We start from the raw sequence: 23829 nt of genomic DNA on the forward strand, positions 1-23829 counted from the left end.
ACATTCTTCAAGCACATAGGCACTCAGATCACTAGAGTGACCCTGCCACATTTGCTTCCCATCCCCCTCCTGCCTATGTCAAGCCCCCCAAACCACCCCCTCACCCCCCATCCCCCCCCACAGGGCTCTTTGTACATAACTACAACACTGTTGATACTCTAATGAGCAACAATAGCTCGTTGTTCTCATCCACCAGAGGCACTGATCACTAGTGGATGGGCCATCAGACACTGAGGTTCACGGGGAACAGTTCGGGACACTCACCTCATCTATACAAAGTATTCCTGCCAGGAGAACAGGATGAGCCTCCATGTACTAAAACCCCTTCAGACTCCACATTACAGAAGGTGGAGAAGACTGGGGACATGCCCACAACACTGAAAGGAAGCTCTCTCCAGTAGGCAGGGTATCCCTTGGGGCCGAGGACTTAGTGTCTACAGTGGCTTCGTGCCAAGAAGGTTCATCTTTCCACCAGAGGTGCAGAAACCCTCACACACCCACGCAGAGAAGCACAAAGCCACTCCCACCCCTTATGTCCCACAGAGGAAGCTGTACAAAAGGGACCGCAGGCCTAAATGCAAACCAGTAACTATGATTCAACATTTCTAACATTGGGGAGAGTACAAATTAGAATCGTAATAGAAACTAGTGGGATGGCGGGTGTGGTCACATGACATCTAAGGGGACAACGGGAGGCCCCGTGTGCCCTCCAGCTAACTGGAACGAGGATACGTGGCCTTCAGCTTTGAGGCTGATGTGTTTTCCTTCCCTGGATGTGCATGCAGCAGACACTGCCTTGGAAGGTTTGTTGCCGGCCTGGCCCTGGCAGCTGCAACTTGAACATCTCCCAAGACAAAATCCCAGGCAGCTGTTGGGAGACATGCACTCAGGTGACGTTGCAAAGCTGAGTATTTTTAAAAAGTGACGAAGCAAAACCTCATCCTGTGCCAACAAAGAATGGGTGCCACTAACTACCCAGTGTGATACCTCAGTAAAACCCCCACTCTATCCCCTACAGACAAAGAGAAGCTTAAACCAAGATTCCTAAGTGTAGATAAGAACTTAGACCCCTTTTCCCCAGGTGGCTGTATCTGCTACAGGGACTTTGGAAAACAGTCAGGATATTCGACCAAAAGACTAAAAAGGGAGGCGGATTAAAATAAATTATATGGTCTGTGTCTTTAAGAACTAGCCTCACAAAGAAAGGGGAGAGCTCCTTCCAACCTCCCTGCTGTGAGTGAGAGGTTTGGAAGAGCCTCCCTGGAGACTTGTAAACTTAGAAAACACCTTACTTTTGCATTCTGTACCTAAAGTCTTCAGTGGGGGCTTTGGGGACTGTGATTTAGGCCAGGCCAGTTTCAAGTCCCCAGAAATGATGGCTCCAGCCCCAGGAACAAAAGAACAGAGTCAGGATGTCTGATGGTAACCAATTAACCACGAGATGCCCCTCTCCAGAGATAACAAGACCTGACCCTGGAGAGAAGTTGTAAAACTCCTGACAAGGCAAACAGACAAACTAAAATAAGATAAAGTCCAGGCCCGGGAAAAACTTGACCAATCAAGGATGGACCCGTACTAACCCCCTCCCCTCTAAGAAATTTTATGGGTTTTGCCTATAAAAACTAACTTCCCCAAGAAAGAGGCACTCCTCCCTGCCTCACTGTATTGGGTGTAGGAATGAGTCCCTGTCTAGACTTGTATCTGCAGAATAAACCTTGCTGTTGCATTCTGGACACCCAAGATCCCTGGTGGTCTCTTTGGGGGGTCACAATCTGGGCATAACACCCGGCACTTCATTTTCAACTTGTCACTTTGCTGTTGCAGCTCAGAGCACAGCTGAGATCTTGGGGGTGGAGGCAGTAGCTAATCCCACAGGCCAGGGCTCCAGTGTCTCTTCACACTTTGCCTATGTAAGCTTGGACAAGACATTCTGCCTCTTAAGCCTTGTCCCCATTGGCAAAGTAAGACTGAGTACCTGCCTTTGTCCTCTCTGGTCCCCAGGGCCCCTAGCCAGCCTGTAGGATCACAGCTATGATCAGCTCTCTTTCCCATTTACCATCCCACATGTCCAGCCAGCACCCTCAGGTGACTGTCATCCTCTCAGGGGCACTTGCGGCCCCCCTCAGATGTCCCATTGACCTTTCCACCCACACCGCCCACTGTCTCCTCCACTGACTCTACCCTGGCTACCCCCAACCCATTCCCTTCAGGAAATGCTATCACTCCCAGGTCTTGAGCCTAAACTGCTACGGACGCCTCTACCAGGAGTCTCCTCTTCCAGGATCTCCTTCTCCATCTCCACTGCCCAGCCCCACAATTCTCCTCTAAATGGCTCCCCTGCCCTGGGTAGACATGGCAATCCTCACTCCCTGCAGCAGGCTCTGGGCCGCAGGGACCAGGATTTCTCCAGACCCTCCCTCCATCAGATACATCTTCTTCCCATTTCCCAACTCTCATCTCTAAGCTGTGCAGCCTGGTGGTTAGGCCTAAAGCTCTACAATTCCAATCCCAGCCATCCCACAGGTGAGCACCTCAAGTAAGCTTTGTCCCTCTTTACCTGTTTACCCCTGACGCAGGCAGGGACAAGAAACATGGAGGGCCAAGTGGTGGTGACACACGCCTTTTAATCCCAGCACTTGAGAGGCAGAGGCAAGTGGATCTCTGTGAGTCTGAGGTCAGCCTGGTCTACAGAGTTCATTCCAGGACAGCCAGGGCTACACAAAGAGTCCCTGTCTTGAAAAACAAAAACAGCAAAAGCAAAGAAAACAGAAAGCAGGAAAAAAAAAGAAACAGAGAGGGTTCCCAGGGACGTGGGTGCTTGGTTGATGCCTAGAAGCATCTGGGGAGCCCGGCGTGCATGAGCCCTGCCTGAGTTTCTTCCCCTGTTACTGTGGTAAGATAGATACTCTGACAGAAGCAGAGTACCTGAAGGGAGAGGGGGAGAGCAAATAACACTGGGTCACAGTGCAAGGCACAGGGGCTCAGCTGCTTGCATTTTTCTCTAATTCTCACTGTGTGTGTTTCCTGTAGCCGCTATAACAAATCTGCACACATTCAATGGCTCTGTATGGCAGAAACACCTTCCCTGATGGTTCTAGGGGTCAGAAATCCAAAATCAGTGGACGAGTCCCAGGCACTGGTGTGGTACATGCAGGCCGTCCCCATGGGGGTCTTCTGAGCTGGTTCTCCTCCCCTTCCAGCTCCTCGAGGCTGCCCATCCATCCTTGGCTCCTCCTCACCCCCCTGAAGCCAGCAATGGCCTGCTGAGACTTTTGGACACTCTTCCTTCCTCTTTCTCATATTGGTTACTTCACTGTCGCTGCAATAAAATTCCCTGACGAAAGCAACCTAAGGAAGCAAGGGTTTGCCTTGGCGGATAGTTCCAGCAGGAGAGGGTTCATCACAGCCAGGATGGCGGTGGCAGGGGCATGAGGCTGGCCCAGCAGGAAAGAGCAGTCACATGCCATCCACACTCAGGAAGCAGGGAGAGAGAGAAAGAGAGAGAGAGAGAGAGAGAGAGAGAGAGAGAGAGAGAGAGAGAGAGAGAGAAGAGAGAAGAGAGAGAGGTGGAGTCAGGCTATAAGCCTCAAAGTCCTCCCCCAACAATACACTCCCTCCAGCAGGCTCACCATCCTAAAGGTTCCACAATCACTGCAAACAGTGCCACCAATGGGACCAAGAGTTCAAATGCATGAGTCTTTGGAGGACATTTCTCTTTCAGACTACAGCACTCGTCAGCATCCTGTGAGACTGGACTTTATTGTCCTTACTCAACTCTGGGGTCCTTGGAAGTGAGAACCACTCCCTGATGTCACATGAGCAGCAGAGAAAAGAACCAGCCTCAGCTCAGGCATACTCATTCCTCGGGTGCATTCACCTCCGTATTTGTTGAGCTAATCCTGAAGGTAGAATTCACCCCACGCTTCAGTTCATGGATGCTTTCACCCACAGAGAAGACAATGGTTGAGGGGACCAGTGAAGCCAGTTGGGACTCCCAGAGATGAGTAATGAGGACCTGAGTTCAGATCCCCAGCATCCATGTAAACGCTAGGTACAGTGGTGAGAATCTGTGACCCCAACACTGGGAGGCAGAGACAGGAGGCTCCCTGGAGCTACTGGGCAGCCATCTTGGCCAATTAGTGAGCCCCAGGTTCAGCGAGAGATGCTATCTCAAAACACAAGGTGGAGAGGGGTACAGGAAGATACTCAGCGTCATCCCCTGGCCTCCACGTGCATGTATACACATATGCACACATAGACACACACACAGACACACACACAGATACACATACACACACCATACACACAAACTAGACACAGTACAATATTCTAACTTACACAATTCAAACATATGCTAATTTGACACATATGCTGAGAAATGATAAAAGGGAAATATTAAATGATTGTTTTTGAGATGAAACCATTATGTTTCTGTGAGAGCACAAACAATCTGTTTAGCGAAAACAATGCAATTCGGAGCATATCTGAACCGAGATGTTTCAGGTGGTGTTTGCGGCATGGCCTATCAGCCTGCACAGTGCAAAGGGCATGTTGAGCGCCAAGGCTGCAGTGACATCATCTGAAGCTGAAAGGACCAAGCAGACGCCATAACAGGATGCTCAGTCTTCTCTCAGGATCAGCCCTCAATTTCAGTTTCCCGAGACTTGAGCAAGCAGTTTCTGGGAGGGCCATAAACAAAAAACATAGTCCTTGGAGTAGCTCCCTTTCTGCACATACTCTGACTGCTCAAGGTTCAGCCAGTTGTTTACTGTCTGGGACCGACCCCTCACCAACTTAGAGCTACGTGCATGGGTCAATGTGAACGTGTGAGGCCAGCCAGCCTCCATGGCAGCTCAAGGACAAAGCCTGGGACTTGTCCAGGCCTGCCCAAAAATGATAACTATAACCCCCAACCGGTAAATTCAAAGGTTACATACCCTCATCCAATCATACAACACCAAGGCTTGTATCACCCTGCTTGCGGTTTTTCCCTTTAAGAACCTCTCATTCTGGGAGCTCAAGGCCATCCTCCTCCACCCACTGCGTTGAGTCCCTTGCTTGTTATCAATAAACCCCTGTGTGTTTTGCATCGTGTATCAGCTCTGTGATGGTCTTGCTCGGGGTCTCACGATGTGAGCACCACAAAGCAACATGAGTGATCACCACCAGAAATACCTCAAATTCTTCACAGGTTTGAGTCTGGTATTACACATACAGAAACTTTTTACTGTAGCCAAAGTTTTGCGGTCCCACGTGTGTGGTCATGACACACAATTAAGAAGCTATGGTTGGGCTGAAGAGATGTCACAGCAGCTGACAGTTCTGACTGCTCTTCCTGAGGACCCAGGTTCCATTCCTAGAGCCCACACCGTGGCCCACATCTCATTGGCCAACACTTGTCGTGCAAAGGAGGCTGGGAAATGTAGTCCAGCTGTGAGTCCTGAAGGGGCAGTGGCCACGCAAGTTGGTAAATGGCTACCCACATCTGCCAGGGAGAGTCTGACCTATTGTGGGATCTAGAGGACTCGAGCCTTTGGACAAGATGGAAAGGGATCAGTTCTTGCTCAGAGAACAACCTGTTTTCAGGTTGCATTTGCTGAAGGGCAAGAGACAGACCAGATCAGTGTCACAGGTCTGGCCTCACGCTGCTCAGGAAACCCCAAACCATGGGGCACAGAGAGGGACCCCAGAGGTGCCTCAGAGAACTGCTTTCCTACTAGCTTGTGAATCCACCAATCCTAACGACCTGGGAGACAGGGACTTCATTCACTTAGATCTCATTTCCCTCACAACTCATGCCTCCCCGATCACCACATTCCATTTTATGGAGAGCAAAGCGATTAAATATCTGCCCGAGCTCACCACCCAGGACCCCAAATTTGATTCTCAATCTACCAACCTTGGCCCCTCTGTATCTATGTCTGTAAAAGCCGGCTTTACTCCCTTAGAATGGACTCAGAAGTTCCAATTCAAGCCACCCTGAGGCTAGAGGTCTGCAAGCGGGCGATTGTTGTCTTGGAAGGCTTCCCGGTGCGGAGACAACAGCACTCTCCAAGGCTTGGGACACCAGCCTTGGGCTGTAAGGCCACCCGCTGGAGACGAGAGGTGCATCGTGCACTCCAGCCGACAGGGGGCGCCCAAACCGGGACAAGCTCGTGCTCTATCCGTCGGCTCGCTGCGCTGGCGCGCTCCCGCCGACAGGGGGCGCCGCGGTCCACGGACCCGGAAGTGGGCCGCTCCGCCCGGGACCCGCCGCCGGGGCAGTGTCCCGCCCGCCAAGCCATGGGGCCGCTGCGCTGGCTGCCGCTGCTCGGCCAGCTGCTGCTGCTGCGGCCACCCGCGGCCCAGCCGGCCGGCCCCATCCAGGCCTTCGTGGTGCCCCACAGCCATATGGACGTGGGCTGGATCTACACGGTCCAGGTAAGTGGCGGGCGTTCCTGATCCCCTTGCACAGTAGCTGCCCCCTGCGGGGTGCGCCCAGCCCAGCCGGGAAGCGGGAGGTAGCCTGGGTTCCAGCCTCCACCCTGGGACCCTGCTGTCTGAGCCGCAGCCCTGGGCTGGTCACTTCCTGCCTTGGAGTCGTGGTATCACATCTTACTGGATGGTCCCTACAAAAGTCAGGGCAGGAGAGTGTGTCCCCAAAGTGTGGGTTGACAGGTAACCAATCTTCGGGAGTAAGCCTGGAGTAGCATAAGGTGGGGCTGGCTTCCAAGCATGTGAATGTCAGCTGACTCCTGGGAAGTGGGCTGGCCCTCTGTGGTGCTGACACAAGGGCTCGCCAGTTCAGCTTCCTCTGCACACCACCACCCCAGCCCGGATAAGCTTGGGGTTGGGCTTGTAACCTCGCGGTTCCTTCTGTTCAGAACCTTGGACAGGGCGGCTTTTTCCCCCTTTTCCCCATTGCCTCAGTTTCCCCATCTGTAAAGAGAAAGCGGTGATCCCTACCCATGCCCCTTAGGCCTGGGTGCACTGGGGGTATTACGTATCGGGACACTTGGTCTCTAGATCTTCTCTTTGGTCCTTTGGGCTTACCACAGCCCTCAGCCTCTCTGGAGCTTGTGTGATGGCGTTTGCCTCCTCAGGAAAGCATGCGGTCCTATGCAGCCAATGTCTACACCACTGTGGTGGCGGAACTGACCCGTGGCCAGCAACGCCGCTTCATTGCTGTGGAGCAAGAATTCTTCCGGCTCTGGTGGGATGGTGTGGCCTCTGAGGAGCAGAAACACCAGGTAAGGCAGGGGCGGGATAGCAGGATATATATGGGTCCCCAGGTACCCCAAGTGTCTGTGAAAGTCCCAGCAGGAGACTAGATAGCGAGTTCCAGATGTGCTCAGGGACATGCCAGCTGTTAAAAAAAAAAAGTGGTCAGGGCCTCTGCCCAGGGACAGGGTGATGTAATCTTTTCTATCTTTTCTTTTTCTGCCTGTTCTTGTGGGGGGAGGGGGAGTCCCCCCACAAGGCAGCACTCCTTCCCCAGAGGCATGGGGGTTAGTGCTGAATCAACACCCAGGTGAACCTTGCCCCCTCCCCTATTGGCACACACTGACTCTCCCCTGCCCCTGCTGTCTGGGTTTGGAATCCTCACGGCTCAGGGGCAGTCAGTGTCACACAATACAGAGAACCTGGGCAGGTTGGTGCCTGGTCCTACCATGGCTTCCTCTTCTATAAAATGAGGTAGCAGGCTCCCGGCTCGGACAGCTCATGCCAAGAAGGAATCTGAGGAAACACCTGGAACAATACTTAGGTGCTCTTAGTTCTCTTCCCTTCCCAGCATTCACCTTTCTTTTTCTTTTCTTTCTTACTTTTTTTTTTTTTTTTTTTTTTTTTTGAGACAGGGTTTTTCTGTGTATCCCTGAGTGTCCTAAAACTCGCTCTGTAGACCAGGCTGGCCTCAGACTCACAGAGATCCGCCTGCTTCTGTCTCCTGAGTGCTGGGATTAAAGGCATGCACCACCACTGCCCAGCTGCGTTCACTTTCTGAGCAGCCACTGCACGTGAGCTGTGGAGAGCTTAAGTCTCTTGAGGTAGCCAACTAAGCAGGCTTAGCGGGAGTGTGCTAGGTCTTACTGGAGCCAGGCTAAGGGTCCTGTCAAGCCTGTCAAGTCATGGTGCATGACCTCGTGTTTGAGGCCACTTACCTGTACCAGCTATGGGGATTGTCGTATAGACTTACAGAGATGGTCTGGCCACTGTCTCGAGGCTTTGCAGTTTATGAATAAACAGGGATGTCGGACTCTAGAGCCCGCCTCTTCCAGTGGAGTCTGTCTCCAACCCTCTGTGAGGGGCGTGGCTTGGGGTAAAGCTCTAGGTAGGAATCTACTAGTGCAGTTCCCTGGAGGCCAGGATTTTGTCTGCTGTGTTCAGTGCAGAATCTCCAATGGCTGGACAGTTCCTCATATGTAGCAGGTGGTTGGGGGTAAGCCACCTCAGCACACAAGCCAAAAGCGCCATAAGGGCTGCCTGACAGCCCACTGCCCACCCTCACACCCACCAGTTTTCTCTACCTATCCCTGCATTCATTTACCTAACATACATTCGCCAGCAAGACCACACTGAATCCAAGTTGCCAGGCCCCCAAAGAAGACAGGCTGAGGGGCTGTTCCCTGAATTAAAGGATCGGAATGACAGGTGACAGTTTACAGTGATGTATGGCCCCAGGTTGAAGGAGTGTGCCAGGAGAGGAAACTGCTGGGGCACTCTGAGGTTCATGGGAAGCCTGATGATTGTACAGTAGTGTTAGCAATCTGTTTCTGGGTTGGGGTGATAACACCAGGGTTAGCATCATCCTCATTCCTCGGAGGCATGCACAAAAATGCTCAGAGTAAAGCAGGCTGTAGCTAACTCCCCCTAAGTGCTTTAGACAGAATGGAACAAGGATCTAGACATGGAAGTATTTAAGCAAAAGGGTCTAAAAATGTGGCCACTGAGTGGTTCTGGCGAGGAGTATGAGGAAGCACTTTGTTCTGCTCCTGCAGTTTTTGTTTTTGTTTTTTGTTTTTAAGTTTCAAGTTATTTGAAAATTAAAAACACATTCATGGACACAGACATGGATCAAGGTCTCAGCTGCCATGGGCCATGTGCTTCTGAGCATAGAGGACATGGTATGCACCAGGGCAGTGTCCTGATGTTGTGGAGTGAGCAGGATGGGAGTTTCATGAAGGCCCTGAGCAGCGCTTGGGACCTATGACCTGGCTGTCTTCTTCTGCCTGCCTGTGCCCAGGTTCGCCAGCTCCTGGATGAAGGACGCCTGGAGTTCGTTCTCGGAGGCCAGGTCATGCATGATGAGGCTGTGACCCACCTGGATGACCAGATCCTACAGCTCACAGGTTTGGCCACTGTACTCACTTCTTTGTGTGTGTGTGTGTGTGTGTGTGTGTGTGTGTGTGTGTGTGTGTGTACTCACTTCTTTATCATTTCTGATAACTAGCTGAAAACCAGTTAAACTGTTTACTTGGCCTACGGTTCCTGAGAGTTCAGGCTATAGTCCCTGGCTCTGTTGTTGACTGTGGGCCTTTGGTGAGGCAAAATGGCAGAAGGACCATGTGGATGAGGACAATGTTGATTTTGTGTTGGACAGGAAGGAACCACAGACAAAGTGGACCTGCCCCAGTGACCTACATCCCCCAGTCAGGCCCTACACCCTAAAATTTTCAGTACCTCCCACATGAGGACCAAGCCCCCAGTATATGAATTTATAGGGCAGTGGTTCTCAACCTGTGGGTCTCGACCCCTTTGTGAGTCGCATATCAGATATTTACATTATGACTCATAACAGTAGCAAAATTACAGTTATGAAGTAGCAATGAAATAGTTTAATGGTGGGGGTCACCACAGCATGAGGAACTGTATTAAAGGGTCGCAGCATTAGGAAGGTTGAGAACCACTGCCCTAGGGGATATTTCACATTCAAGCTGTCACACTCGCCCTGCCTGTCTGTCACTCAGAGGCCTGGAGTCGGCAGAAGTGTATGCCTGGCCTCCATGTCCTGAGATCTGCCTGCTCCTCTGAGCAGGGTACTTTGGCAAAGGGAACAGTGATCTTCTAGGTCTACAGGGATTTGAGTAAAGGGGTTAAAAGTCAGGGGTCCAGCGTCAGGTGACCTAGGACCATCATGGCCCCAAGGACCTTGGCCTCGGGAAAGGGATGTATCATGAAACCCCAATTCTCCCTTGAGAAATTAGTTTGAGACGACATTAATACCTGCCTCTTGAGAGAATTAAGTTGGGATAAATACATGCGAAGTACTTAAGTAGAATATCCGATTCCATAGAATGCCCGGTGAATGTTGTCTGCTCCCACCACCACCATTATGACTGCCATCATCACCACTGTTCTTCTTCCATTACTCCAACATCACCACTACCACCACCACCACCACCATCACCATTATTATCTCCATCACTACTACCCTCACCGTTATCACTAGCACCATCACCATCCTCACTACCACCATCACCATTATCACCACCACAATCACCATTATCACCACCACAATCACCATCACCACTGTCATCTCCACCACTATCACCAGTGGCATCCCATCTCCCCCACTACAGTCATACCTGCACACTCTGTCCCTTCTCCCTGCCGTCACCTCCAGCTGCAGTGACACACTTTGCTCACACAGTCCTCATGGAGGCTGAGGATGCCCTGGGATCTTTAGCCTCCTTTTGCACATGTGAAAACTGAGACCCAGGGGACTGGAGAGATAGCTCAGTGGTTAAGAACAGGTGCTGTTCTTGTAGAGGATCTGGGTTCAGTTCCTGGAATCCACATCAGGAAACTCACAACTTTCTGTAACTTCAGCTCCAGGGCATCCAGTGTCCTCTTCTGGTCTCTGCACTCACATCACTTATCCACCTAGATATGCATATTTAAAAAAATAAATCTTAAAAATAGAGTTGTAAAAACTGAGATCCAGTGAGTGAGGTGACTTGGCCAAGGGCCAATAGCCAGGACTAGACTCAGGGCCCGTTGCTGAGCAACAGGTCCCGTGATCTCGGCACTCTGGCTTGGGCCCAGCTTCCCTGGTAAAGCCCAGAGGGGAAACACACTGTAAAGGGTATTGGCACATTTCTTGACTATTTTTGGAAATAAGGGAGGAGACCTTCACTGAGGCCCACCACGCTTACTAACCCACATGTGTTATCAGCTGTCTCCATAATCCATGCTGTTGAAAGATAAACTTAAGCACATGAGAACGGTGGGCCTGATTTGGACAGGCAACCCCCGACTGCAGGCAATCCAGGGAAACACTGACGGGGTGGAAGGGGATGTGGAATGGACTCCTTGGTGGTTCCTGGCTGAGTGAGCTTACTCTTCTTGCTGTTTGCACTGCAGTGGGCTTTGGTTTGCACATGCGTATTCCCCAGGTTGTGGAGAAGTCACCACCTCATGACTTCTCCATAACTAACTGAGCTTGCTCTCTGCTCCTGTCAACTAGAGGATCAAATGTCTAGGGGACGCAGTTAGCAAGCCTTTGACTCAGACTCACTGCATTCTTCACCACAGGCTGGCACTGTGCCCTGACCAGTCAGGGCTCTGCCTGTATGGGAGTGGCTAGGGCGATTACCTGTCCTCAACATGCTGCTGTTGACCATGCAGCCTCTTGCTCCATCCTCTCTGTTTCCTGCACATCCCAGTCTGCCCTGCTGGCAGAATGATGCTCGTCCATGTCCTCTGCCTGACCCTTACCCACTCCACACACCTGACCCATCAGACCACCAGCCTCCTCCATCCCTTTTGCCTTCCTGACCATCCTTGCTCTCTGAGCCTCAACCTTGCCTATGGCTTATTACTCCACTTACTACTCCCGGGCACCACCTGGGTCTCAGTCAGAGTCCCAGGCCTAGAGGGTCACTGGGTCCTTGTACCCCACTCTTGCCATGCAGACGACAAACCCATTGGGTTTTAGGAGGACAGCGCTTGGGGCAAGGTTTGGGGGAGGTAGTCAGTGGTTCATTCCACACGTTGAGTTTCTTTCTCCTGTAGCTCTGAACCCAGCGTCTGTTCCAGTGTGGTGGCTTCTGAATGATGTTTGAGTGGACAAATGGCTGGATGAGTTTGACCCAGAGTGCCTTGCTCTGTAACGAACTACCCCCAAACTTAGTAACATCCGACAGCAAACATCTAGTATGCCCACTTTCTGGATGAGGAGCTCAAGGTCCATTAGAGTTGCCCTCAGGGTGTGGGGCCTGGCAGCATAATCTGAGGCAAGAAGCTCACTCACCTAGTCCTGAGGGAAATGAGCCAGACACATAAGGACCAGTGCTGTGGGGTCCTCTTACAGGGAGCCCCTAATGCCACCAGATCAATAGAGACATGTAGAATGCTGTTGCCGGGGGCTGGGAAGCTGTGATTCAGTGTTGCAAGACTGAAAGTTCTGGAACTGAATGGTGGTGTGTATGGATGTACTTAAGCCTAGGTACTGTTCGTCTAGAGATTGCTGGTGAATTGAATTCAATGTGCTCAATTAAGAGTTAAGATCGAAACCCTGTTCTGCCGTCCTCGTGACCTGCTCAGCCTAGGAACTAACACTGACACAGGGTACCCAGAGAGCCAGGGTGAGAGGCCACCCGGCCAGCCCAGCTAGGTGACCTCTGTCTTTGCAGAAGGACATGGCTTTCTCTATGAAACATTTGGGATCCGGCCACAGTTCTCCTGGCACGTGGACCCCTTTGGTGCATCGGCGACAACCCCGACCCTGTTTGCCCTGGCAGGCTTCAATGCCCATCTCATCTCCCGGATTGACTACGACCTCAAGGATGCCTTGCAGGAAGCCCAGGTGCGTCCCACTCCATACCCGCTGTCACCTCCTTCTGCCTTCCTGCCCCTCACTGGGCTATGTGGTAACTGCCTGACCTGAGCCTGACTCCTGTAGCTGCCTCCAAGAATGGCTTCCTGCCTCCAGGCCTTTCTACCCTTTAGCTGGGCCTGGGCCTGGGCTGGCTCCTTCCCAGGGCTGTCCATGAGGAATGCAGCTGAGCTGTACTCTAGAAATGTGGATGAAGGACTAGAGGGCCAGGCAGAGTGTTCAGCTGGGGACATCACACACACGCAGCCACAGGGCTGACCGTGTGCTAGGAAGGACCAGGCCTGGTGTCAGCTGCATCCAGCCAGCACCTCCATCAGCCCTGAGCCAGCTTGGGAGGTGAGGTGTTAGCTGCACTTGGACCTTGGGCAGCAGACATGTGCCCTCATACCTTAGAGGCTGTAGGTGCTGGGTCAAAGTGCACATGTAGTGGTGGTGAAGGGCAGGTTGCTGTTCCTGAAGGCTGGGGTCGGGGTCTGCCCTTGCCTCTGTCCTTGGCATGCAGGGGGCCATTTTCTCCTCACATCTCCACTGTGGTGTGCTATGTCTATGCCCCCCCCACCCAATACTTTTCTTTTTTCTTTCTTTCTTTCTTTCTTTCTTTCTTTTTTTTTTTTTTTTTTTGATTTTACTTATGTTCTATTCGTCCCATAAGACCATGTGGCAGCCATTACAAAATGCCACAAACCAGGCTGGATTTTGATAACCTCTTCAAAGACATTGAAAGTAGTGGTAAAATTTGTCTCTTTAACCATTTTTAAGTGTATGATTCAGTGGTGATGAGTACACAACTTGTACAACCATGGCCATCGTTTTTTCCATCTTCCCACACTGAAACTATGCCCATTAAACACCGACTCCCTGTTTCCCGGCTCTGGCACCCCCATCCTACCTCCTGACTGTAGTTGGATTTTTCTTTGGGCTGCCAGCTCCCAAATAACAACACAGAGACTTATTATTAATTATGAAAGCTCAGCCTTAGCTTAGGCTTGCCCCACTAGTTCATAACTCAAATTAGCCCATATTTTATTAATCTACATTCTGCCATGTGGCTTTTGTCTCTTTCCCATTCTATGTGTCCAGCTCATTCCATGGCTCCATGGTGTCTTTTGTGTGCCTAGATTCATCCCCTACTTTTTCTCTTTCTGCCCAGAAGTCCCACCTATACCTCCTGCCTAGCTATTGGCCATTCACCTCTTTAGTAAACCAATCACAGCAATATATCTTCATTGTACATTTCCCCTCCCCTTTTTTTTGTCTAAATAAAAAGGAAAGGCTTTAACTCTAACATAGTAAAACTATATACAATAAGAACAATTATCAGGCCAGCCTGGTCTACAGAGTGAGTTCCAAGAAAGGCTCCAAAGCTACACAAGAAACCCTGTCTCAAAAAACTAAAGAAAAAAGAACAGTTATCAGGGAGGAATTACATTTACAATGTCCAGTCCATTAGTATCAGCAAATTCAAAGAAAATACTACATTATCTATCCTATCTTGATGAGACCAAAGTTTTGTACCTGATTTACTTTCTATCCTAACTTGTATTACCAACCCAAAACTATCTTTTTAGGTCTCAAATCATTTTCTTAGATAAGCAACTTAAGCTTTTATGTCTCTCAACCCTATATATTTTACACCTCTTTTGTGAATTTCTTTTCTGAATTTGGTAACAAAGAAAACTGTAACTATAACTATCTAGTCTTCTGCCCCATCAAAGATCTGAGAAGGATATAATATTATCTGAGTAAACAGAAAGTGTAGAACAAGCAACTTCCAAAACTATGGAAATGACAAAGACATCTGGCTGCCTGGACAGTGACCCAAAGTTCCTCTGCAATGTTGGAGCATCCATCTTCAGCCTATAGTCCTAGAATATCTGACAGACTTTTTTTGTGAAGCAGGAATTTTGAAGGTCTGTCCTATTTTGTCTTGGCACAGTTTGGCAGTCCTTTTTTTGTGTGTCCTGCTTGTCCAATTTGGACAGCATCCTGTCAGCAATCGAGGCAAGGGCAGTTTCTTGCCCAAATGGCCAGCTTTGCCAGCAAACTCCATATGGAGGTTCTTTGATGCCCATCATCCTCTTTTGAAGTAAATTGTTGCTGCCAGGAGCAGACATGTCTCACTGTCTTGAAAAGCCTTATGTTATTAAGACATTTTAAATGCCATATTCTGTAGGTCTTTGAAGTGTTGAAGACCATCTATCTATTTAAAATAGAATGTCTATCTTGACATTCAAAACATACCTAACATGACTACAAGTTTGATTGTTATAGATGACTACTATTTCTTTATTATCCTAACCTGTATTTCTTTATTATCCTAAATAGCTTTAAGGACTAGAAATTTACATTACATTTTAAAATGAGCTGCACAGGTACAATACTTTAAACAAGAGTGGGAACATATATACAGTGTAACAAAAATAACCTTAAATTTGTATCAATATTCAAAAATCCATACCAATGTAAAATATTTGAGACTAGTAGGTTTTTTTTTTTTTTTTTTTTTTTTTTTTTTTTTTTTTGGTTTTTTCGAGACAGGGTTTCTCTTGTGTAGCTTTGCGCCTTTCCTGGAGCTCACTTGGTAGCCCAGGCTGGCCTCGAACTCACAGAGATCCGCCTGCCTCTACCTCCCAAGTGCTGGGATTAAAGGCGTGCGCCACCACGCCCGGCTAGTAGGTTTTTTTTAAGATGTATTTATTTATTATGTGTACAGAAGAGGGTGCCAGATGTCATTACAGATGGTTGTAAGTTACCATGTGGTTGCTGGGAATTGAACTCAGGACCTCTGGAAGAATAGTCAGTGCTCTTAACCTCTGAACCATCTCTCTAGCCCAAGACTAGTAGGATTTTGGGGAGTTTGTTTGTTTGTTTGTTTGTTTGTTTGTTTGTTGTCTAAAAGTAGATTCAATCATTTTTATCTATCATTCCCATATCCACCCTTTTTCTTTTCAGAAAGAGATCCTTGAACCCAACCTTCCCTGTTTAGTTTCCTCCCCTGCCATGACCAGAAACAACTCATAACCAGCCCTCCTAGACAATGGCAAACATCCATAACCTACAGAACAATCAAAAACCACCTACCCCACCTCTTGGGAATGTGGGCATCATATTCTTAAAATTACTTCCTGTTGTCTGGGGGTGACAGCATCTGTAGGGGACCCTGAGAAAGTTGAGATAATGGTCAAGTCCTGGGAAAACTAGCTGTGTCATTTGCTGTCCAGTCTCTGTGTGGTGGCAAAGTGCAGGGCTTGTCTGGATAGAGTCGTCTGTGAGGCTGGACCTTCTCAGCTGGCAGCTTTGAAGATGTTCTGGACGCAGAATTTTGGGGAAACGGCAACAGAGGCATCGTGAGAAGCTGGGTCACCTGAGCCATCTATCTTCATAGCTGTCTGGTTCTTTTGTTCCTTCTCCCATTCTGTGTGTCCAGCTCATTCCGTGACTCTATGGTGTATTTCACGCACCTAGATTCATCCCCCAATACTTTTCTTTAAACAGCCTTTCTTCTCCCTTTACCTCCTCTCCTTCCCCTTCCTTCCCCTCCTCCTCACTGCCTTCCCCTCCTCATCTCTCCTCCCTTTTTCTCTCCTCCCTTTCCTTTTTTCTGGTCTGGTCTGTTCTCTTGATGCTAGGAGACTACAGCTGGGACCACCTTGCAAATGCTCAGCCACTGGGCTCCGCCCACCCCCTTTCCATCTGGACACCAGTCCTTCTGTGTTAGGATCCTTCTTCTTTTTAAGCTGTGTTTTATTTTTAATTACGTGTGAGTGTACTCGTGTATGAATTATGTGTAAAAAGGCCGGAAGGTCAGAGGCCCTGGAACTGGAGTTACAGTCAGTTGTGATTGCCTGACATGGCTGCCGGGAATCCAACTCCAGTCCCCTGAAAGAGCACTGTATGCTGGTAACCCCAGAGCCACCTCTCCAGCCACAGTCAGGATCCCTCTGGTGACCTCATGTGGACACAGCCGCCCCACATGGAGGGCCATTGTGCTAACAGAGAGCATGTCTTTGTACAGGACATGGTTAGAGTTACCCTGCCTTGCAGATGGGGAGAACAAGGCTCCAGAGGGAAAGATGTCCCATGAATGATTGTCCAGGGGGGCAGTGGTAGAGCTGGCCAGCAAGTGTTTCACACAGGTGGCCTTAGGATGCAGGAAGGCATGATGAGGAACATTTTGTTGTCACCTACAAAGCACCGGCTGCCGCTCCTGAACCTGAGCTCACGGGCGTTGCTGGTTTCACCTGTGGATGGCCCTAGAGTACTGAGTGTGGCTTCCCCCTGTTTTTCACTCAGATGGATCTGGGAGCTTGTGCAGGGTCCCCAGGCAGTGCTGAGCAGAGCTGGCTCTGGCACCTCAAGCCTGTCTTAGGCCGTCTGAGACTAGACTGCACAGTAGTGAGCTCTCCATGGCTGTGGGTATTCAAGGAGAGCAGAATGACGCCTCTGAGGCCTGGCCTGGGGGAGCCGGCACTGAGGAGTAGGTGCTGAGGGGACAGGTTCAGCTCCAGAAGGCTGATCTCACGGCTCCAGGCGGCCATGGTAGTGCCTGGCCTGAGCGAGTCTTACAGAGGAGGTGACAGAAAGCAGCCTTGTCCCTGAGCCTCTGAGAGAGGCTGAAGGTGTGGACATGCCATGGAGGTGCAAGGAGGCTGAGGGAGAAGAACCAGGGTACCAGCAAGCGTTACCCTCACCCCTCCCCGATTCTCCCCGGTTCACAGGGGCTGCAGTTCGTGTGGCGTGGGTCCCCATCCCTGTCTGAGCAGCAGGAAATCTTCACTCACACCATGGACTTTTACAGCTACTGCTCGCCCTCACACATCTCCTTCTCTAACAGGTAGGCACCTCCCCCCCACCCCCCCACCCCCCCCACCCCCCCACCCCCACCCCCCCACCCCCCCACCCCACCCCCGTCTGCCTCTGCCCTGCCTGGCTGGGTCACTGTCCGCTCCTGGGAACAACTGTGCAGGCCCTGGGCCCTGTAGATCAGAAGCAGCTTTTTAGCCGTAGCTCCTCACGAGGTTTCCCAGGTCCACGCCTCCTCCCGAGCATGAGGGTGTGGATAGAACCCCACTTCACTATTCCAAAAGCCAGGGGGCATCTCAGAAAACAGAGTTGGCTCCTGAGGTATTGTACCCAACACACACACACACACACACACACACACACAGGTGCATGCACACGTGCACATACACAGGATGAGGGTTTTTTTTTTTAATTTATTCATTTATTTTTTAAGAATGAGTTTATGGCCAGGCGGTGGTGGCGCATGCCTTTAATCCCAGCACTCCGGAGGCAGAGCCAGGCGGATCTCTGTGAGTTCAAGGCCAGCCTGGTCTACAAAGTGAGTTCCAGGAAAGGCGCAAAGCTACACAGAGAAACCTGTCTCAAAAAAACCAAAAAAAAAAAAAAAATGAGTTTATGTGCACCGCGTGTGCAGTGCCCACAGAGGCCAGAAGATGGTGTCACCCCACCACTGCCAGAGCTGGAGTTAACAGGCAGTTGTGAGCTTCCCAGTGTGGGTGCTGAGAGCCAAACCTGGGTTCTCTGCGAGAGCCGCAGGTGCTCTCGACTACTGAGCCAGCCCCCTCTCCTGCCCCGTGGACGAGGTTCTAACATAGCACTCCCAGGGACATTGCACTTTGACTTGGTGGGACCCACCCTGCCTGCTCCCGGCCTCAGCTGTCCCCACCTCCAAGGTGAGAAAATTGAGGTGGCAGGTATCCAGGAACCCCAGCACTGTGCCTCCATTTCCACGCTTCCCTTCATAGCGCTGCGGAACCTCTTCACCCTCCACTCTCCTTCCTGATTCATTGTGACTGTCCCTTGCCTCAGTGACCAGCTGGCTCCCTGACTCTGTCTACCTGGTCTGGAGAGTGAGCTGAGTTACAGGGAAAGGCACTGGGCCAGGGATGGTCAGGGATTTCTCAGATGTGGGGACATTTGTCTCCACATACACCTGGCTGGCCTGGCTTGGTGGGGTCTGCTGTAAAGTCATTCGTTAGCTAAACCCGTAGCCCAAGGTCCTCGTCCCTGTCAGGGGTCACCATGTGCAAGCGTCAGGAATGGGAGGGGGCAGGGTCACCGCACGGAAGCACCACACCGTCTCACGGGATCGGATGCTGTGTGCCCTGTGGCGAGGAGGTCCCTGACAACAGACAGGCTGTGCTCTGAAGACTGGGTCTAACCTACCCTAGCTCTGTTCTGTGTGCCCGAGAGTCCGCATGTGAGGTGCTCACGGCCTGGGAGTGGAAAGTGAGCAGAGAAGAGGCGGGAACTTGCCATTGGCCAGGCTGCTCTGCCAGGCACGGTGTCTACCTTTTATGACCCAAATTGTTTTTGTCACTCCTCCCATTGTTTTGTTTACCAACGAGAGACGAGGCTTGGCAAAGGTGGCCTGGCCACGTCGGCAGGTGGCCTGGGATCTCATAACCGCCACCCAGTGCTGGATGGCATGAACAGGGGTGGCACTTCCTGGGCTTCTCCAGACCCTGTTGCTATAGAAACCTCTGATGTTTACTCATCACAGATTTGGGGGTTGGTCTTGAGAGATTTTTTTTTTTATTGTTTGATTGATTGGGTGGTTCTGCTTTGGTTTAGGCTGTGTGTGTGTGTGTGTGTGTGTGTGTGTGTGTGTGTGTGTGTGTGTGTACTGCAGAGGCCAGAAGAGGACGTTGGATTCCCTGGAATTGGAGTTGCAGGTGTTTGTGAGTCTCCATGTAGGTGCTGGGAACCAAACTCAGGTCTTCTGTAAGAGATGGCTCGGGACTACCAAGCCATGTCTTCAGCCCCAGGTCTTGGTTTTCCTGATGCAACTTCCCTCTGTAGCCCAGGCTGGCCTTAAACTTGTGTGGATCTTCCTGTTTGGGCCTGGTGACTGCTAGGGTCACAGATGTGAGCCATCAATCCCAGCTTTGATTTTTATTTAATTGCATTACAGTGGTTTTGTTTTGTTTTTTATCCTAACTCCTGATATTTGGGGCAGTTTTGTACCCAAGATGAATCTTCACCCTGGCCTCAGGCAAGCAAGGTGTTGGCTTACAGGAGCCAGGGCACAGGTGACCCTCATCCGATCCCCATTGGGCCATCGCGGTGAGGAAGACAAGGCAGCTGGCTACAAGGGGCCTGAAGGGATATTCCCATGATCCCACTGGCAAACCACACTCAGCACTAAGCCTCTGCATCAGTCTCTTCTGCTGGCCTCTGTCCTCCCTCAGGTCTGGATTTTACTGGAACGGTTTGGCCGTCTTCCCGGAACCACCCCCAGATGGCGTGTATCCCAACATGAGTGAGCCCGTCACCCCAGCCAACATCCACCTCTACGCTGAAACTCTGGTGACCAACATTAAACAGAGGGCCGCGTGGTTCCGGACTCCCCATGTCCTCTGGCCCTGGGTATGGCATGCTCCACTTGGGGTATCCTCAACACTGACAGGGCCCTCATCGCGGCCTGGGTGTGGCCCTAGGGCAGGAGCAGCCTGCCCATCTCTAGCCCATCTCTACCTGGTTCTCAATGCTCCATCCTTCCCTGCAGAGCCCTGGGCCTCACCCACGGTTCCACCCTGCCCTGCTGCCCCTCCAGGCTGACAGATAACCAGCATGCCGGCCTCCACTCCCACCACTCACATTGTTCGGGGCTGAAAGCCAGACTGGCCTCCTCAGCTCTATATGCATCGGGTTCCTCATCTGAGCAATGGGTTTAGTGCTGCCTACCATGAGGCTCATGCAAGGGGCATTCCTGGGGGACAGCCCTGTGCCCCATCATCATCACTAACCTTTATTAAGGCACCAACTGCTCTGCAGTATTTGGGCTCCTCCATCTAACTGGCACCACCAGACCCAAGAGGAAGGCAGTTCTTCAAATCCATTTGCAGCAGGGATCTGAGGCTCAGAGAGGTTGGGGGGATTGTCCTGAGGCCACACAGCTACTTAGCAGAGCAAAGAGAAAGGAGTGGCATTCTGTACGGACCTGGGCAGGTGACCCACAGCCTGCCTTCCTAGTCCATGGCTGCTTGTGGTCGGGATGTGTGAGTCAGGGCTATGTAATAATATCACATTATCGCAATTAGTCCTAGGGGTGGTTTCTAAGGAGAGCCCTGACAGCTACAGGAGTCTTTCTGGTGTCCTTGTGGACCAACGAGGGTGGGTGGGCTGTTGAGGGTGGCAGGTGATAAAACCTTCTTGCCTGGGCGAGGGCTCCGAAAGTTCGTAGAGATTCAGGCCGCCGCTCTGTGTCCCGCAGGGATGTGACAAGCAGTTTTTCAACGCCTCAGTGCAGTTTGCCAACATGGACCCCCTGCTGGAGTACATCAACAACCACTCTGCCCAGTACGGCATCTCGGTGCAGTACGCCACACTGAGCGAGTACTTCCAAGCCCTGCACGCCTTCAACACGACCTGGGGCATCCGTGACCACCGTGACTTCCTTCCCTATTCTTCAGGTGCGAGCCTCAGGAGGCTGGGGGAAACTTAGCATCAAGGGTGCAGACCTTCCTCCTAGCCCAGTGTGGGCTTAGGGGGCGGTGGGTACCAGGCTAGTTCCCTCCTGCTCTTCCCACATAGACAGCTGTTTCCCACCGCCACACCTGTGCAGTCGCAGGGCCCCCTCTTGGGAGGACCCTTCCGCCCAGTCTCCCTACCTGCTCCTCCCCTGGGCAGCCCCTGCTCACACCGTGGTGGTCGGGCAGTGTGCCTCCTCTGTGTCCCAGCAGCCACACTTCCTCCTTGCCCTGCTCTGTCATTGTCATCGTGCGGGGCGTCATCTGTTTTCCTACCTGTGTCCTCGGGCCTGGGCCTGGGCAGGTTTCAGCGTCCAGCCTCTGCACCCAGGCTGGGTGAAAAGGCTGGCGCCCATCCAGCTGCACAGTAGGGACACTGACAGTGCCATTGTGTCAGGCGGTGACCGTGACCCCATCCCACCCCTGCTCTCAATGCTCCAAGATAGAGTGACGGCACCCCCCAGCTTCAGCACAACCAGGCCAATGTGTGCCTCCTGCAGGTGGCTACAGCAGGCAGGCCCGTCTCCTCTGCCCAGCTTCCAGCAGAGAGGCCATGTAGGAAAAAAAAAAAAAGCCCCTTCCCCACTCCATGCCCAGGCCCTGCCTCAGAACATCACAGAGAAATGGCTTTTGCGTCTCTGTGGGCTGGGGTACAGCTCAGTGGTAGTGCACTTGTCTAGCGTGTAGAAGACCTGGGCTCAGTCCCTAATGCCCAAAACATAATGCAAATCTCTTTGTTACATATGTCACAGCCTGGGAGGGACCCTAGGGTCCCGCTATGCCTTTGCCCAGATGGAGAAGCCCTGGCAACGTGGCCAAGATGCTGACTGGCACACTTGAGCAGGACAGCTCAGAGGCCAGAACACAGCTGTGCCTGCCAGTGAGCTTTGCCCAGCACATACACTCAAGCACCAGCTGATCAGTCCAAGACCTGGGGAGGAAACAGGCTTGGATGGCATCTGCTGGCTGACCATTTAGTACCATGTGATCAGGGTGCCTGGAGCAGGGCCTCCCCCTCCCCTGCCCCTGCCTTCCCAGACCACAGTGACAATCTGGTTTCATCAGTGAGGGATTAGAAGAGGAGACCCCTGGGAAGGTTCTTTCCCTGTTCCTCATTTCCCTCCCTTCCAAAGACACTGCACACAGAGGCTCCAGCTGCAGGGTCCAGGGCCTGGGTTGCCCTGCCCGCCTTGACTTAGCCTGGCATAGTTCTCAGGCCCCTCATACCACCCTGTGTGTAGACATGGAGAGGATAGGGGCAGGAATGTGGGGGCGTGGCCACAACAATGGTGGGATGGGATGTGTTTTGTGAGAATAGTTAGAGTCCAAGTGGGAGAGGTCTCCTCTGGGAATCATCAGAGTTGTGGGAGTGGGTTTGTCCTGTGTGCGTGGCTGAATGGAGATGGCCTGATACAATACAGAAGCCCGGGTGTGGGTGGTACCAGGCTTACAGCTTGGGAGGCAGAGTTGCAGTGAATTCCTACCTTCTGCCCACTCAGTTTGCTGGTGCTATTTGACCACACTCCTGTGGCCTTTCCTTGGGGCCATGTGGCCACTCCCTGGAGTCTGGTCCTGGTCCTACGGGGAAAGACTAGGAAATAGAGGAAGCTAGACCCAGAAGAGGCAAGAAAGCAAAATATCACAAGAGCCTGAGACCCACCTTTTGAGAAAAGGTGGCTGCTTCCACCCTGGCCCCGGGCTCTGCCTCTGTCCTGAGTCCCTAAGCATCCTACCTAGTGTTTCCCAGCTCCCACCTCTGCCTCCTCCTGTGGGCCTTGGGAGGAACTCTGCTGACGTTCAAGCTGACCTGGCATTTCCTGAAGCCCACAGAGTCACAAACAAAAGTGTCTGTGGCTGTTCAAGGCTCTCCGCTGCCCACTGAAGCCTCGTGTCTCCCTCCCTCCCCCTGCTCCCCCATCCCTTCGTGTATGTGGAGGTTGCATGTTTCCTAGGTATGCTACGGGCCGTCTTCTCTCTCTCTCTAGTGGGGTACTGCACCGCCTACCTTGTCCCCAGTCCACCCAGCCTAGTCTGATGTTCCCATCAAGCATTAGATCCTATCTAAAAATCCTAGGTCCTGATCTCTCTGGGCAAGCCACAGGTCCTGGTGTCACCAGTGGTCCTGTATGCCTCCCTGGGTGGCCCGGGCAGGCCTCGTACCCTTAGCTGTCCCCAGACCCACACTCAGCACCACAGGCTAGACCCTCAGTCTCACTGCATGTACTTATCCCCCAGAACCACTGCAGGCCTGGACCGGCTTCTATGCATCCCGCAGCACCCTGAAGGGGCTAGCAAGGCAAGCCAGTGCCATGCTGTATGCTGGGGAGTCCATGTTCACACGCTACATGTGGCCAGAGCCCCGTGGGACTATGGACCCTACGTGGGCCCTGCAGCAGCTCCAACAGCTTCGCTGGGCTGTGTCTGAGGTAAAGTCCCTGGAAGGCCTCAGTGAGACAGAGTCCTCTCGTGGTGTGGTATGCGTCTCCCCACGACTAGAGGCTCCACTGTACAGGAGAGGAA

The 23829-nt window shown here is 51.8% G+C and overlaps 1 protein-coding gene across 1 annotated transcript in view; it reads left to right on the plus strand.

Moving 5' to 3' along the window:
* The first annotated feature begins 6195 nt into the window (after positions 1-6195).
* The window catches only part of Man2b2 (mannosidase alpha class 2B member 2), a 30181-nt gene continuing 12547 nt past the window's right edge, over positions 6196-23829 (plus strand). The window contains exons 1-8 of the mRNA XM_006985602.4: positions 6196-6420; positions 7083-7229; positions 9221-9326; positions 12612-12784; positions 17533-17648; positions 20029-20206; positions 21054-21252; positions 23545-23735. Of these exons, the coding sequence (XP_006985664.1) occupies positions 6283-6420; positions 7083-7229; positions 9221-9326; positions 12612-12784; positions 17533-17648; positions 20029-20206; positions 21054-21252; positions 23545-23735 (1248 nt within the window). The 5' untranslated portion in view covers positions 6196-6282. The remainder of the gene's footprint in view (positions 6421-7082; positions 7230-9220; positions 9327-12611; positions 12785-17532; positions 17649-20028; positions 20207-21053; positions 21253-23544; positions 23736-23829) is intronic.

The sequence above is a fragment of the Peromyscus maniculatus genome, chromosome 10 (genome assembly GCF_049852395.1).
Source record: "Peromyscus maniculatus bairdii isolate BWxNUB_F1_BW_parent chromosome 10, HU_Pman_BW_mat_3.1, whole genome shotgun sequence".
Taxonomy (NCBI): domain Eukaryota; kingdom Metazoa; phylum Chordata; class Mammalia; order Rodentia; family Cricetidae; genus Peromyscus; species Peromyscus maniculatus.